A 16,882-nucleotide genomic window follows, 5' to 3' on the forward strand; every position below is an offset into this window, starting at 1 on the left:
GTCTGTCAGGGAAAATCCAACACACTATCACCAGAGCTTCACTCCTTGGTACTTTCTCCAAAGTGCTTTTTGCATGATTGTAATAGAAATGGAAATTTCTAGAAATACACCTATTGTTTAGATGTAGGAACAACTGTTCCGTTTGAACTATTGCCAAGAGCCTTTCACCGTTTTGGGAATATATATATAAAGATGTAGGTAGCGTGAAAGGGAAAGACATGTAGCTACCCTTGAACAACGCGGGTTTGAACTGCACAGATCCACTCACGCCCGGGTTTCCTCGGAAACAGATGCCACCCACTTACAGGGTCCACAAATACAGTTTGGCACTATAAATGTATCTTCTCTTCCGTATGACTTTCGTAATAGCACCTTCCTGTCTCCAGCTTGCTTTACTGTAGGAATAAACTATATGGCCCTCCCTAGTGGTGCAGAGGGTTGAAGCACAGCACTGCCAGCTAACCACAGCCGCTTCAGTGCAAGTTCGATCTCCAGCCCTGGAGCTGACCCACATGGCGCGGCAGACCTCTCCTGACCCGTCCGCTGCTCCCCTCAGTAGTGTACTTTGTCAATCTGCCTGTTCTGCTCCCCGCTCTGTCTCTGGTGAAGCGTCTCACCGCCCCTACACTTCTGGCCTATGCATAAATAAATAAATCTTAAAAAAAAAAAAAAGAATATAATATATCATGCATAAAACATACAAGGTATGTGTTCCTCGACAGTTTGCTATCAGTAATGCTTTCTGGTGCACAGCAGACCATCAGTAGTGAAATTTAGGGGGAGTCAGACTTGTACACGGATTTTCCACTGCACAGGTAGTTGGCATCCTAACCCTGGCATTATCCTGTACTACAGAGACACTACACACAGGAAAGCTGGAGTGGCCAGACAAACTGGAAGTAACCTTGGGACAAAGAACATTACCAGAGACACAGAGGGACATGATAAATGACGAAGGGGCCCCTTTGTCAAGAGGACATGACAATCCTAAACATTGTGCCCCTAATTATAAAGCTTCAAGATTCATGAAGCAAAAATTGATAGAACTGGAAAGAGAAATGGATGTAATTTCTCCACAATTACAGGTGGAGATTTGAACACTTTTCTCTCAGTAGCTGATACGCCGAGTAGACAGAAAGTCAGTAAGGATGCAGGAGATCCGAATAACACCATCAACCTACGGGTCCCAACTTACAGAATGCTGCACCCATCACCATCACCACACCAGCAGAAGACAGAGGCACACACCCCGGGAGCTCGTATGCTCAGCCACAGAACAAGTCTCAAGAAATCTAAAAGGATAAAGATCCTACAGAGGATGTTCTCTGGCCACGACGGAGCTAGAAATCAATAACAGAAAGATCTCTGGAAAATCCCCAAATCCTGGCCTCGCCACTGCCATGTGATCTGGGGCTTGTACCTGTGAGGTGGGTACTGTGTGGGCCACTGTAAGAGGGAGCTACATCCGGCCCAGGACAAATGTCCCGCAAGGGTGTGCTGTCATCCTGGTGCTGGGGACCGACTGGGAGAAGAGGAAGCCCTTGGTCTGGCTGAGAGCAGAGACTGGTCTCACCCTGGCCCTCCGTCCTGGCAGATGAGAGCCTCTGGGCTCCCTGCAGATGGTTTCCATACATCTGCGGGGCCGGAAGACAGGACTCTGCAGAGATGCCTCCCAGCTCACCCCCTCTTCCAGTAGACAAGAATGAACACAGCAGCTGTCTGCCGGGCACGGTGCTGTGTCAGGCACGGGGTGGGGGTGGAACGGAGGACAGGGATGAATAATGCCGCCTCCTGAAAAGAAAACCGGGGCCTGACACCCAAAAAGCCGGGGCCTGACACAGCGTCCCCGGAAACCAAGCCTCTCCAACCCTCCCCGTGGGTTCACACTGTCGTTCACTCAGGACAAGGGCACTCAGGCCCTGGCATTCGGATGCCGCCCCATCGCTGAGGTGGTGGTGACAGTGGGGGAGACAAGGCCATTCATGGACAGAGGGGGTCTTATTTGGGAGGACAGACATGAGTTCTATTGGGGGATGCCCGTTGGGCACACCTCGAGAGAGTGGGAGCTGGGGATTTGGGAAGCATCAGTGTCAGAAAAGCTAGAGAACCCCAGGACCTAGCACACCCCAGGTTTCTGGAGAAGGTACTTTTTTGGGTGGGGGAGGGGAGCTTCCAGCATCCCCAGACAGGGCAGCCCAGTCTGTCAGGGAAAATCCAACACACTATCACCAGAGCTTCACTCCTTGGTACTTTCTCCAAAGTGCTTTTTGCATGATTGTAATAGAAATGGAAATTTCTAGAAATACACCTATTGTTTAGATGTAGGAACAACTGTTCCGTTTGAACTATTGCCAAGAGCCTTTCACCGTTTTGGGAACTCACATCTCTGACAGCAACGCTCAGCTCCCGGCGTTCTGAGTCACCCAGGCCAGACCCTTGGAGCAGCTGTACTCATAAACCCTCAAGTCCACAGTGATTTGTATTGGTACAAAATGCTCATTTGCCAACTAGTTGCAGTGTCGGCACAATGCTATTAAGTGGCCCTACTACGCGGATTCTAAAAGGCCCCCAGAAGTGGGCTCGGACATCCGCACTCTCCTCAGTGTCTTCCGGCTTCGTCCTGGCCCAAGCATCGGGCATCATGATATCGTAAGTCACCACCCTCTCTCCTGTGTATTGCAGTTAGGGCACTTCATCAATTTATTTTAAATTGCTCTGGAATTTCATCGGGGGAAAGAGGAGATGTTACAAAATATTCGTCCGAAGGGCCTCAATGCCTGCAGCATGGAGAGCTCACTGGGGTGACATGGGGAGGACCGGGAGGCCACAAGAGGCCGGGAGCTGGGAAGGCTGAGGGAAGCCAGGACACAGCGGCACAGGAGCTAGACGCTGCCGGAAGGGGGTGACAAGGAGCGCCCTGGACCCAACCATGCATGTGACCCTGAGGCGGTGGGGGGGGTGCGGGGGAGGGGTGTCAAGCTGTGGGGCAGAGCTGAAGCTTTGGGGCTTGCTGGCAGAGAGCTGACGGGAAGGGACAGGCTCAGAGAACAGCAGAGGGAGGTGGGGGCCTCACTTCAGGGGGCGACGAGGGGGAGACTTCCAGACCCACAAGTCCTTTGCTGGGTGGCAGGAGGCTGTGGCCCATGAGGACGCTGGACGTGAGGGCCACAGGAGCAGGCTCTGGCCCGTCACAACCTTCAGGAGACAGCCAAATGCCCGGAGTGGAGGACCCACCACCCCTGACCTGGCTCCCAGCCACCATGACCAGTCAGAGACTGACAAACATGGGGGAGGGCTTGGGGGGAAGTGAGACTGAGCCTGGGGTAAAAGGCTCTGGTGAGGAGGGACATGGGGGGGCTCCTGCAGAGAGGAGGCCCCTGCCTGACTGGGGCTTAGCCAGTTTTGGCAAAGACACAGGTCTCTTTGACCTCCTCACATCGGCGGCCCCTCCCGGCCCAGAATGCGCCTCCTTCCCCTCGGCGTGGACAGTCAGGTTCGGTCTTTCAGCGCCGACAGGGAGGCGTCAGAGCGCCTTCCCTTCTCTCCTGTTCTCTGTCACAGTCCCCCAGTAGTCCAGACCACATGCATCCGCTAACATGCTCACACTGAAAATGTTGATAATTTTGGGGGGGTGGAGTAGGCAGAAGAAAAGCCTCCTCACCAAAGATGCCTAAAGCCAGACCCCTGGAACTTGGGTCTATTTGCTTCCAGGCTAAAGGGGCTTCGCAGATGTGACTAAGCTAAGGGTCTTGAGGTGGGAGTGTGTCTGGTGGGCCCCACGCTATCACAAGGGTCCTTAGGAAGGAGGACTTCAGAGCCAGAGAGTTTGCGAGTGAGGGGTGCAGGGCCAAGGACATGGGTCTCCCCTTGAGCCTCAGAAGAACCAGCTGTGACCATGCCTGGGGTTCCCCAAAACTCCAGTCAGATGTCTGAACTATAAGCAAGAAATCTTGGGGCTGTAAGCCACTAAGTTTGTGCTATCCGACACAGCGTCCATAGGAAGCTACGGTGGTCATGAAATGACGGCAATCCCAAAAGTTAAAAAATCAAGACCTCCCCCACCCCCTTCAAAGTTTCAAAGCCCGTGGACCAAGCGAATTGCTGATGACGGGTAGTCAGTCCTGCTTCACTGGGAGAAAGAAAAAGCCTGCCCCCGTTGAGGTGAGTCTCGCTGGGAGCAAGCTTTGAATCTCACATGATCTTTCGGGCAAATTCTCGGCATTAAGTAGGACGGTCCTGTGTTCATCGGCGTTCTCAGGGCCTTGCCTCTGGAGAGCTGAATCTCCACTGAAGCGCCTGGCCCACGGAGGGGCCAGAGCAGCATCTGCTGAAGGATCACAGACGCTTGAACTCTGTCCGACCAGGGAGGAGGGGTGGGGCATAGGGAGCACCCTAAAAGAAGGCCTGATGCCTGAGATGCCCAGAGGGCTCCCCAGGGACCTGAGCGAGGAGCAGGGCGTAGCCGGCGGGGCTGGGGGCAGTGCCGCGTAGCCTGCCAGCATCTAGCTGAATGCAGGCTGCCTAGCAAATGGCTCCTCTCTGGGTCTCATCTGACCTTTGCCACAAGGAGAGCGTCGCTGCCCTGAGCACTCTCCTGGGCTTTCTGCGGTTCCAAAGAGCTATCTGAGCTGCCGGCAGGCCCAGCTGCCGTTGAAGAGATAGGACAGCAAGTGAGACGCCTCTGGAGTCAGGCCAGAAGGACTGAAGGTGGAAACGGAGGCCGAGGGCAAGGGCCCAGACAGGGACGCCGGCGGAGAGGCCGGCCAAGCATCTCCAGATCTGAATTTTCAAGAAGAGTGAGAAATCTGGACGTGTGATGAATTCACCCAATATTTAAATGTCGCCAGCTAATTCCAAAAAAACCTTAAGCCGTGGGCCAAACAGACGCCATGAGCTGCCAGTGTCTGCTCCCAGACATGTGTCTTCTCGGGGTTTGTCTCAGGGCAAACTAAACCCTGTCCAATTTCCGCGTCCTGGCATGACTTTGGGGGAACAGGTGCCCCCGTCGGAGCCTCAACTCTGGCCCCGCACAGCGAAGGCTCACGGCCGCTGTGATGCCCCCACTAACAGGAGCCGGGGTCTGCTCATCGCCCCCAGCCCTACCCCACAAAGGCCTCACCCAGCCCTTCCCGCCAGCGACGTGGCACGTTTACCCCGCTGTCCAGTGAGAAGACTGAGCTGTGCAGAGGGAAAGGGGCCTGCACAGCCAGTGAGCGAGGGGCGGGGCTCACCCCTCCCGCCACAGGGGGTGCCACCTCCCAGCCAGCCAACAACACCTCTCACCAGACTCCGCTGACGCAGCGTGTGGACAGCGCCCGGGGCATGATCTCCGAGCCCTGCTGCATGAAGCCACCCACGGGGAACCAGAGGCTGTTCCCCAGCGTGTACTGGTTCTCCAGGATGTGAGGGCGCGCCCGCAGGCAGGGGTGTGGGTTATACCACTCGTAGGGGCTCAGCCTGCGGAGAGACACGGTGGGGTTGGGCAGGGCCGAGGTGGGAGGGCAGGAGGAAGGAGTCGGATCCCGTGATGAGAAGAGAAGACAGGGCGGGAAACCAGGGGGCTAAGAATAGAGAGACTCGAGCAGAGAAGAGGGAGGAAGGCTGAGAGACACCCAGAGAGAGTGGAGGCACAGGGGAGCCACGGAAACGGGAAGGGGTGGACAGGAGGAAGCAGAGACCCAGGGTGAAATGGGCCCAGAGACAGCGCCAGAAAGGGAGAGGGGGTGCTGGGCCCGAGGAGTGGGGGCCCTGGAGTGCACCCCAGGCAGCGGACTCACCTGGCGGCCAGGAACAGGACGCAGCTGACAGCCAAGTAGGCAAGAAGCATGAAGAGCCACACAGCAGGGGAGAAGGGGTCCAGGAAGGAGAAGTAGCCGGGCTTCCGCCCCTGAGGGACAGCGGAAGGATGGTCACCGCCCCCTGCGCCAGCCCCCAGCCTTGCCCTGCCAGGGGTCCAGGAGCCCTGGCCCAGCCCCGGTCTCGGCCCCCAGCCCCTCCTGCCCGCTGCCAGCCCCCCACCCTCCGGGCAAACCATACCATGTGCACCCGGTACAGAATGCTGATCCCCAGCGTCATGAAGGGTTTCGAGAAGTCGATGACCTTCTCCCGCTCAGCCGTGATGGTGAAAGCGGCCACAGCCAGGTCTGCCTTCTGCTGGAGGGGAAGCGGGGCAGGGGGAGGAGGGGGTGGGAGGGGGAGGAGCGGGGAGACAGGCGAGCAGTCAGAGAGCAGCGCGCCGAGGGCACGGAGGCGTCCCAGGCTGAGCCTCGAGGGGACAGCGGGACCCGGAGCTGCACTGGTTTCAGAGGTCGTCCTGGGCCCGAAACTGGACCCTCATCAGCACGTCGCTGCTGAGAGGCTCCTGCGGCCTCTTCTCCTCGGCCAGCCCGCTCTTTCCGACCTGTTGCCCGCCAAGCTCATCGTGGAGGCCCTGTTGACCTACACACACCCCTGCCCGCAGATGGCACTTTATACAGACCCTGTAACTCCTCCCCGCCGCTCCCTGAGGGCCACTAGCCTCCTTTTACAGATGGTGAAACTGAGTCTCAGAGAGGCTTGGATTTGATGTTGGCCCTCCCGGCCTCCAGAAATGTGAGAAATAATAGCTCGGTGGTTCCTAGGCCGGTCTAAGACGGTCTGCGCTGTATCCCCACACTGCAGTCATCCCGTTTGTTCACTGACCCACTCACCAAATATCTTCTGATCCACCCCACAGCCCAAACGCAACTCCAGCTTTGGGGACGCAGCACTCATTATTTATTCTCCACCAGGGCAAGAATAAAGCAGGGCATTGCAATGGGGACCGCCCCACGCGCCCCACTGTTCTCGAGTGTCTCGAGAACAAATGTAAAGAGAAGCCGGGACCAGCGTGAGAAGACCTGGGGAGAGGGTTCCAGGCTAAGGGAGCAATGGGGGGTCCCCGAGGTGGGAAGCAACGGCGCCCGAGGTGGCTGGAGTGGGGAGGGGCGGGCAAAGCAAAGTGTGGGGGCCTTGCAGGGCTGGGTTATAAAGAGATGAGTGTTAGTGGGTGCGATTAATGGGGTGAAGTGACCTGGCCACTGTGAGCACAGATCACAGGGTCAAGGCAGCTGACGATCCACCCCCAGAGATGCTGTGGCAGTGGGGATGGAGAGAGGTGGTCAGATTGGTGGAGGGGATTTCATTCAGAAGGGAGGACAGCCAGATCCTCCCTTCTCCCTCTTTCCCAGCAGATGACTATTTCTGAGACTGCCCCCACCCCTCCACCCCAGGGGCCCCTGAAGGCTGCTGAATCTCTGGAAGAGTATCAGCAAGAATCTAAATGATGAGAGACAATAGGGGGGCTTTCTAAATGCCTGAAAGCCAATCGAAGCACTCACGACTGCCCTGAGCTCACAGCCACCCTCTGCATCAGCTCTGTGCAAAGAACCTTGGAAGCTGCGCTGGCCATGGGCGCCCTGCCAGGCTCTGCCCATAGGGGGCGCTAGAGGAAGGCGGCAGGTGGCGGGCTAGCAGCTGCGGGTCTGTTTTTGGAGCAGTGGATCCAGTGTGCAGCTTCTTCCTAATAACCTGCAAAGCCAGCCTCACCCAGCCCCTTGGGCACAGATCCCCAAACAGTGAGCGCCCCCTTCAGGGTCTGAGCTCTTCCTCGAAGTTTCCAACTGTTCTCTCTGTTCCTTCATAACTAGGGACAAAGCCACCTGCCTTGCAGCTCCCTGATATCAGAGGGCAAACAAGGACCCTCGGGTCAGTCCAGCCCATCTGATTTTGTTATCGGGTTTTGCAGGACGGCGGCCCGGCCCACGTGTCTAGGAGCTGCCTGGTGACCGATGGGGAGGCGGGTGTCTCGGCCGCTGGCATGCACACCCTCCAGGTGTCACCTGACCACTTTCCAGACAACAGAAGAGTTGAGGAGCCCTGACTGTACACCCTCAAAGCCAAACATACTGCCAGAACAAGCTTGCTGATCCCTGCCTTGAGGTTCCACTTTTACCCACTTGGTTAGCTAGTGAACACCTTAATTCCCAGTAAACAATTCCCTCACTCAACCACCGGGGGTGGCTGCCTCCTCGCAGGATGTGGACCCATGCAGAAACGACAACACGTGGGTCCCAGGAGCCCTCTGGCCGCGTGGCCACACTCTCCCTCTACGAGGACCCGGTAAGGGGCAGTTTCTCAGGACAGTGACTGCTTCGCTCCCACACCTGCAAGTTTGCTCCGAGCCAGCCTCCCTAGCTGCCGCCAGCGTGCTGCACACGCAGCCTGACCTGCCTCATCACTGGGGCCAGTGCCGTGAGCTCCCCACCACCTTGCGTGTGGACAGGACATGCTGTGAGCCTTGCCACTCTGGCTGCCCTCAAAATGGAAAGCCTCTTGGGCTGTTTGGTCAACGGAACGAAGGAGCACATTCACCTTACATCTGGGCACAAATTGCTGCCCCAAGTGAAAAAAACCACCAAACATCATGAGGACCAGCCAGGCAGTACCCCCAACCTTCCGCTCCGTTGGGTCCCTGGGCCCTCAGCCCCAGGGTGTGGCTGCTTCCTGCAGGGGCTGCCTCCAGGACCCCGGCACTTTCTTCTTCTCTGGGTTAGCTACTTGACAACTCTATGTCTGGTTAACAATTCCATCTGTCCAACTCTCACTTTCAAGTAGCTGGTGCCATCTCCAGGCTGGTCCCTGCCTGGCAGCAGGCTCACTGCCCACCCCCCTTACTACAAGCCACTTCCTGTGGGGCTGGTGTGACGTTGTGGCGACCATCAAGATCAAGTTGGCTGCAGCCTGCATGAGTCCAGGTTGCCCTGAGGTGACCGGAGATGGGCCCGCCTGGCTTCCGGTGGCCCTCGGGAAGAGGGGTGGGGGAAAAGAGCATCTGCCAGGCCAGGGATTTACTCTGGCTACCCAAGGCCAGGCTGACTCACTCCCGGAGGGCCACTTCCTTTGGGCCAGCAAAGGCCATTGCAGACCCCACCTGATTACATTTGCAATAACCACGAGTCACTCTCCGAGGTCCATCTGCCTTCTGCACAGGCCAGCTGGGTGGGGACGAGCTTACTACCCTGCTTTTTCTAACCGCTAATGGTGGCATCATCCCTGCAATGACCCCAAAGGATGGATGTGAACTGGTTTGGGGTTACTGTCTTGGGAAAAAGAGGGAGTTCTAGGGGCTTCGACTAGGCCATAATGGCCCCAACTCAAGAAGCCAAGGAGGGGTTGTGCCAACTGCCATGTGTGTCTACTCCAGTCCTAGAACCCAGCCCTGGGAAAACACAGGGTGGGTCCTCTCGGGCTCACACAGAGTCTGGCTTGGGCTGAGCCTTCATCTATGACCTGAGTACATTTGGTGTGCCCATCAAAGCAGGGAAAATCAAAAGAATTCTCCATCTATAAAAAAAGTCAGAGGGCTGTCTTGATGTCTCAAAGCCAACCACAACTTAGCACTGAGAAGGAAGCTTCAGAGAAAGCGGTGGTCTTTCTAGAAGGCAATCTACTCTTAAAAAAAAAAAAAAGCTAAGGGTTAAAGCACAGCACTAAGAAGCTAAAGCCACTTCAGCAGGAGTTCAATCCCCAGCCAGGGAGCTGACCCACAGCGCACAGCAGACTTCTCCTGTCCCACCTGCTGCTGCCCTCAGCAGTGTTTTAGTCAATTAGCTTGTTCTGTTTCCCTGTCTCTGGAGAATCCTCTCACCCCCACACCTCTAGCCTGTACCCCAGTTCTTGTATGCATAAATAAATCTTTAAAAAAAAAAAAAAGAACATGAGCAAATAAAAATACCCAGAAACAACTAAATATGAAAAAACACTTTGTCAAGTCACAATACAGCCACGTGAGGAATATCCTGCCATCTGTCAACCAGTTTGGGTTAAAACAATATGGTATTATTTTTGGTCTTTCAGATTGCAAAGTGTTGTATTATGTTGTTGTTTTAAAGACAGAGAATACCCACTGTTGGCCGGAGAGTGGGAAGTTTTGACCATCTCGTGCATGTACTCTGGGTGGAAATAAAAATTGGTGGAACCTCTTTGAACAGCCATTTGGTCGTAGAGACTTAAAAATTCATGCCCTTTGACCTGACACTTGTACTTTTTGGAATTCATGCTTCAGGAACACACCCACACACCCGGGCACAGGTGACGGTGACAATGTCTGCACTAGCAACAGCTGAAACCACCCCAATATCCACAAACTGGGGTGAGCTAAAAAATTCACATAAGGGCCACACAATGAAATCGGGTGTCTGCACTTGAATTTCCAATCTCAGACAAGCCTTGGCCAGAGACCAAGCTGCTCCCTGCATGTCCCACCCAGGGAGGAATCCAGTTCACCTGGCTGCTCAGGCCACACTTAGGGGCCCTGGATTCCCTCCTGGGGTACGACTGACACCCCTGCATCTTCTCCCTTCTGTGGTCACCATCAACCTTCCAGATGGACAGTTGTTTCTACTCCTGCCCTGTTATGATTATTATTATTATCAAGATAGCAGCCTGAGTAATCATCTTTGGGTAACTTAAAAATTAAATCAAGCCCTCCCTGGTGGCGCAACAGGTTAAAGCGCAGCTCTGTGAAGCTGGCCACAGCCACTGCAGCATGAGTTGGATCCCTGCCCCAGAGCTGACCCACAGGGCGCAGCAGACCTCTCCAGTCTCCCCGCTGCTCCCTCAGCAGTGTACTTCATAGATCTGCCTGCTCTGCTCCCCACTCTGTCTCTGGTGAATCCTCTCACCGCCCCTGCACCTCAGCCTGTACTCTAGTTCTGTATGCATAAATGCAATAAATCTTGAAAACATAAAAAAAAAAAAACTAAAAATTAAATCAGGGTCAGGCATCCATATGATGGAATGCTCAGCTGTCCCATGAGACGCAACGCTCACCCACGCTGGGACGTGGTCCAGCTTCACACATGTTACACTGGGCAAAAGCAGCCAGATGCAAAAGGCCACCTCCTGGGCGATTCCATTTCTATGAAATGTCCACAATAAGCCAGCCCCTGAGACAGAGCAGACTGGCGCTTGCCAGCGGCTGGGGGCAGGGGTGTTGGGAGTAAGGCTTAAAGGCTACTGGGTTGGTTTTCTTTTGGGGTCATGAAAACGTTTTGGAATTAGACAGGGGTTCCAAACTTTTATCACAATAGCACATTGTGAGTATACGAAATGCCACTGAGAAACACACTTCTAAATGGTGACTTTTATATGAATTTCACTGTAAGTAAAAAGAAAAAGAAAATAGATCAAGGCCTAGCTCCTGCTTAAAACCTTCCACTGCTTTTGCAACCTGGTAAAAATCACACTCACGCTGCTACCCTCAACCCCTGTGACCTGTCCCCTGCCCTGGGACCTCACTCCCCACTGCACCCCCTCAGCCACTGTCTGCACCGCTCCCTGGACACAGCTACCTGTTTCCATCTCGAGGCTTTATACTTCTGGAACACCTTCCCAGGCCCATCCATTCATACAAGTGTTCATGGAGCACTGGACTGTTCTAGGCACTGGGGAAGTGAGCAAAATAGACGAGAGCCCCGTCTGTCCCCAGAAGCCCCATTCCTCCCCAGAAAGCCCCTTCTTTTTTTTTTATTATAATAGTTTATTTTTACATATTTTTGTGCATTTTCCCATCTCAGTTGCAATCTCCTTGGGAGAAAGCCCCCTTTTTTTTAAATTTTATAATAGTTTATTTTTACATATTTTTGTGCATTTTAGAAAGCCCCTTCTTAATGGGCTTCTCAAGATGATTTTCCTGGCCTCCACCATCTTGTCAAAACAGCATCTGAGCTATCCAACTCGATTTCTGCCATCATGCTCCCACCGGGTGGCGAGATATTAATATATTTGCTGTCAGCGGCCTCCACTAACACATTGGCTCCCAGGAGCCAGGAAGCATGTGTGTCTGTCCTGTGCTCTGCTGTCATGTGCCTAGAACCGAGCCTGACAAAGTAGGTGCTCAATGAAAGGTTACCGAGTGAGTGAATAGCTACATGTAGTGTGCTAACAAGGAAAGGTGGTCAAAGATGGGGGAAAGGCGGCTTGCCAAGCCACGAGGCAGGGCTCCATTTGTCAAGCCTCGACGGTGTTTAAAAACCATCTAGCCAGCCCTGAGTTTGTAGGAATTGTGCTGGGGATCCGCCCCACACTGGTCACGGAGGGCGGCTCAGACGTGAGCTCCAGGGGGGTTTCTCTGTAGCAGGCAGCTCATACCACATGTGTAAGCAGAGGAAACAAAGGGTTGGCTTTTAACCTCTGAGAACCTTTGATGGCGGGCAGACACGCTTATAATTTTCTAAACTATCTTTGTACAAAATGGGGTTAGGCTCAGTGCAATTTTTGTTTGAAACACAGTCAATATAAAAGTTGTTCAAACTGGCATTCGAAATGCTCTATGTAAGAGATGAATTCTGGAAAGCAGGTAACGGGGGCATCCTGTCGTAACAGTCCCCTTCTGTGTCTACCTGCGGTTTCCACGATGTGTGAAAACGAGCTGCAGAATTGGTAGGGGACGTGTCATTGTGATGTGTCCTTTGCAAATGCCAACCTAGGACACCCGTGCAAGCCAGCACTGAAGGCCGGATGGAGACCGTCAACAGTAAAGCTGCAATCTGCTGCTCTGTGACTATGCGCTCAGCTGAAGGAGAACTGCTGGTGTGTGTCTTCCTCTAGATGGACAGAACGAGCGGCAGGTTTCTACAGAACCCTACACCGAATCAGTCATCACAACTGACCAGGCACCCCCTGCGTCCAGTGCCCTGTGTGGGGATCCAGAGCCCAGACAAGGCTCTCGCCCCGAGGGTGAGGGTGCCCCAAACGCAGTGGGTGGCCTCACCTGAGGTCCTAGGTCCTGTGCTTCTAAGCACGCTCCCGCCCGGGCTCTGTCACCCCAAGAAACTCAGTGAGAGGTGATAGCCCCGATTCAAGAGGGGAACCGAAGGGAAGTTCAGAGAGATGAAATGGCTAATAGGGCTGGCATGGGCACCCGAGGCAGGTGCTCACTGCGTGGTCGCTACTAGTCCCACTCTAGAATGGGGTTCTCGTTGCCACCTCAGCTGGGGGTGCTGGAGGCTGATGGCTCTGTACCAAGGGCTTGAGGGGACAGTGGGGGCCACCCTGTGCGACACCGCCCCAGTCCTGCTGCACAGCACTGGGCTCCCTCTGCTCCCCTTAAGCCTGCTCCTTCTCCCCCTCACAAGGCTCAGTCTCCAGGGCACTCCCAACACCCTCCCTGGCCTGCTACTCTCCACCTCAGAGTCAGCTTCCTGGGATCCAGATGGGAGAGCCAGACCAGAGGGTGCAGACTTCCTTCTGGGGACCCTTGGGGGGCTACAGCTAAAGCAAGCAGGTGATGCCAGACTTACACTGTAGAAAAATCCTACGGGAGTGGGGAGATGAAAGGTCAGGCCCATGAGGCAGCTGTGAGGCGGCGAGGCCTGGATTCATGCTGCCTCCCCGGGGAGGCCAGTTCCAGCAGTGGGCACTGGGTGGGATAAATGGACCGTAAGTGGAGCCTGAGCCCGGCGCCTGGCCCAGGTGACCGGTGTGCCAATGCCCTGGGCTGTCTTCCATCTGGAAGTCACTCAGCCGCTCTGGGCCAGCCTGTTGGGGTGCCAGCCCTGGCTCTGCCCACCACTAGCCATGTAGCCTGTCCATTAAGAAAGCCGGGCTAGTTCCAGGCCCTCCCGGGGTGGGGTCTTCAGGAGTCGGGGTTAGCACCAAGAGAGCAAACCCCGCAGGCTTCCCAAGCACTGTCTATAGGACGCGGGGTTGGGAGAGGCACACCTGGCCGCAGCCCTGTGTGTTGGGGTCAAGTCCCGTCACCGTGGAGCCCAGGTCTCGCCCCAGGAGGAGGGATCCTCTGGCCACGAAGGAGTGTCAGAATTAAGCAGCACCAGAAAGTTCTCGGCGCAGGTGTGGAATCAACAAACAGCAGCAGCTGCTTCAGGGAGGCTGGTGGTGAGAGTCCGTGTGAGGCTCCACGAACGTGGCCATCCCACGGCAGGCAGGCAGCTGAGCCTCGGCGAGCCAAACCCCGCCCATCCTCTGCACTCCCAGCCTGCTCCTCCTCCAGTGTTCTCTCCCTAAATGTCAGCGCCATCGCCAGCTGCCTGAGCCAGAATCCGGAGGGCGGCCCACGTCCCCCACCCAGACAGCCGCCCAGCCCTGATGTTCTCCAGCTCCCTGGCGTCCCCCTTTTCCTCCCAAGGTCATCATGTAGCCTTGCTCCTCCCCACCCCCCCAAGATTCTGAACCCTCACTGGAGCTGCCTTTGGGAGCAGTGCAGCCTATGGCCCCGCTGCTGAGGGCTAAATTCTTTAGCCTGCTCTGCTCAGGGCATGGCACAGGGCCCAATATACAGTAGGCACTCAATAAATGCCAGCTGGCTGGAGAACGGATGCAGGCAGCGCTGTCTCCAGGTGCTTCCCATACCAAGAGGAAGAACACTGACATGACAGAGAGCACAGGCTGGCAGTACTCGCTGCCCACCAGCCCCTAAGACCTTGACGGGATTAGCTTGATCGGGCTCAGTCCTACCGTGGTGCTGGCGTTCCCCCACTTTACGGCTGCAACCTTGACATTACCAGGAGACGAAGGAACTTGCCTAGGGTCACACAGCCAGGCGCAGCACGGACAGGCTTCAGACAGTCTCAGGGCCACAGTCCCAGCGGTACAGCAGAAAAGCCCCCTGGGCCCATTAGGCAAATCCTCAGGCCGGTCCTAAGGGTCGGGCCAGAGGCACAGGGATTCCTTGTCCCGCGTTAAACACAGCCCATTCCAGGATCTCTTTGTTGATGAGTAAATCAGTGCCAGTTCGCGGTGATTTATGGTTAGGGGCTAGTCTCCTGAAGTCTGCTTACCGCCGGGGGTCTGGATGACAAAGGGTTCAGAGTCTCTGTGCCTGAGGACTGGGCTGTGGAAACCGAGGTCACAGGGAAGCCTGCGTGGGGAGCCCTCCCCAGCTCTGGGATTTCTGGCCTCCTGCCCCCTCAGGTCGAGGCTTGAAGCCACAGGAGCGGGTTTTAGAAGCTTTCAAAGCCGCGGGAGCCTGTGGCTGGGGTCGGGGACACCGAGCCGCCAGGGCCGGAGGGAAGCCCTTCCTCTGCCTGCAGTCGAGCAGCTCTGCAGTTCAGGGTTCTGAGGACGCTTTCATGGGGGAAAAGTTTTTGCTTTCCAAACAACTTTCAAAAACCAGCACCCTAAGGGATAAAAGTCCTTGTCAAACCAATTTGGCCTTCTTGAGTCTAGCCTGGTGACATTCAGGGGCTTGGGCCACATGGATTCTGGGATGGCAGGGTTCTGGGATTCCGGGATCCATGAGGATCACCAGCGCCCTCAGTCAAGCCCACTGTCAGGGCCGCCACGACAGCCTGTGGCCACAGCTCCTGTATGTCCTATCTCTGGGGACTTGCCCGCGTGAGTTCTCATGCCCAGAATAAAAAGGGGATTACACACCGGCCCCCTTCTCTGACAAGCAGTGTGAGGGGAGCTGGTCCCTGTTCTCTGTAACCCTTGCTACAGACTTGCTGGGTGTCATCCTCCCCATCTTAGGAAGGGCAAAGCTGAGCTTCAGGAGAGAAATGACTTACCAGAGGATTCAAAAAGGCTGGTCTGACTGAAAAATAGTCTCTGGTCACCCCCACCCCCGGGCCGTGCCCATCCCCCTTCTCCCCTTCTCCTCCTCCTGCCCACGGGTGCACAGGGTGCGGCGGCTCTTCCCTGGACCCCCACTCTCTCTTACCCCCACCTTTGTAAACACAGCACCACCTCGGTTGCAACACACTGCCCTCCTCCCACGCCCCCTTCATCTTGCTGACTCCTTCTCACCCCGCGGGAGTCACCCTGCGGTCACCTCTTCCGGGAAGACCTCCTTGGATGCCTGGCTGGGTCAGGAGCCTCTGGGGCCTGTGCCACCGCCCCATGACTGTCCTGGAGGCTGTGCTTTTCTGCATCCGAGGGGACCCAAAGCTCTCCCGGGCGACGGCCGGCTCCGCTGTGCTCGCCGCCGCTATATCCCGTGAACGAGTTTAACAGGCCGCGGTGTCCGCGACCGCCAGGGCCCTAAGAGGGGCTGGCAGAGCACCGCCAAGGGGCCCCAGCCTTAGCCCTAGCCCTGCGCCCAGTGGGAGCCCCTCTTGCTCCTCTGGGCCTCGGTGCAACCCCCACTCCACGTTTCTTTCATTCTCTGACTGAGGCAAAGCGGCATGAGCGATGCCCAGCGTGGGGCTCGCCAGCTCGGTGCACGGCACACCGCGGATGCGGCTGAGGCGGGAGCGCTCGCTCCTCCTCCGTTATGTGCCAGGCTGGCCCTGGGCTCCCGGCTGCGCCCCCGCCGCCCCCCCTGGCCGCCGTACCCGGTTTATGAGCTCGCCCACCATGCCGGTCCAGGAGCCGTTGGGCTCGGGCGCCCCGTACAGGCCGTCCTCCACCAGGCGCAGGCGGTAGCGGAAGCGGAGCAGCTCGGCCAGCTCCCGCAGCATGTCCACGCAGAAGCCCTCGAAGCGTTCGTTCCCGGACAGGGCCTGGAAGTTGGGTCTGCGCATGACGTACGGATTCTCCTGGGGAAGCGGGAGAGGACGGGTGTGAGAACCTGAGCACTGGGGGCTGGGCTGGGGATCCCCCCAGCCCGGCCCAGGCAGCTAGTTCAAAACCAGCTTGAAGATTGGGGCTGTTTTCATCTCCGGCAGCCAAGCCAATGCTCACTGTCACAAACTCAGGGCTTACGAGGGAGGCAAGCGACTGGAGATTGGATTGGAGGGTCCAACCCGAATGGGGGCTTTCAGAATGTCTAGTATGACTCATGGTTAAAAGCTACATTCGGTTTTGCAACCCAGCCTTGGTGCTACAAATCAGACCTGATCCTTATCCACCATGGGGAGCACACCCTGATAGTCTGTCCTGCTCTGTTTCACTATTTTTTTTT

The 16,882-nt window shown here is 56.0% G+C and overlaps 1 protein-coding gene across 1 annotated transcript in view; it reads right to left on the reverse strand.

The window, feature by feature from the left end:
• GRIK5 (glutamate receptor, ionotropic, kainate 5) overlaps positions 1–16,882 on the reverse strand; it is a 53,651-nt gene that overhangs the window by 16,059 nt on the left and 20,710 nt on the right. Inside the window, exons 12-15 of the mRNA XM_012733476.1 lie at positions 16,314–16,517; positions 6,037–6,150; positions 5,778–5,887; positions 5,284–5,457 (exon numbers count right to left, since the gene is read on the reverse strand). Coding sequence (XP_012588930.1) covers positions 5,284–5,457; positions 5,778–5,887; positions 6,037–6,150; positions 16,314–16,517 — 602 coding nt within the window. The remainder of the gene's footprint in view (positions 1–5,283; positions 5,458–5,777; positions 5,888–6,036; positions 6,151–16,313; positions 16,518–16,882) is intronic.

The sequence above is a fragment of the Condylura cristata genome, unplaced genomic scaffold (genome assembly GCF_000260355.1).
Source record: "Condylura cristata isolate star-nosed mole 26May11 unplaced genomic scaffold, ConCri1.0 scaffold00041, whole genome shotgun sequence".
NCBI classification, from domain to species: Eukaryota; Metazoa; Chordata; class Mammalia; order Eulipotyphla; family Talpidae; genus Condylura; species Condylura cristata.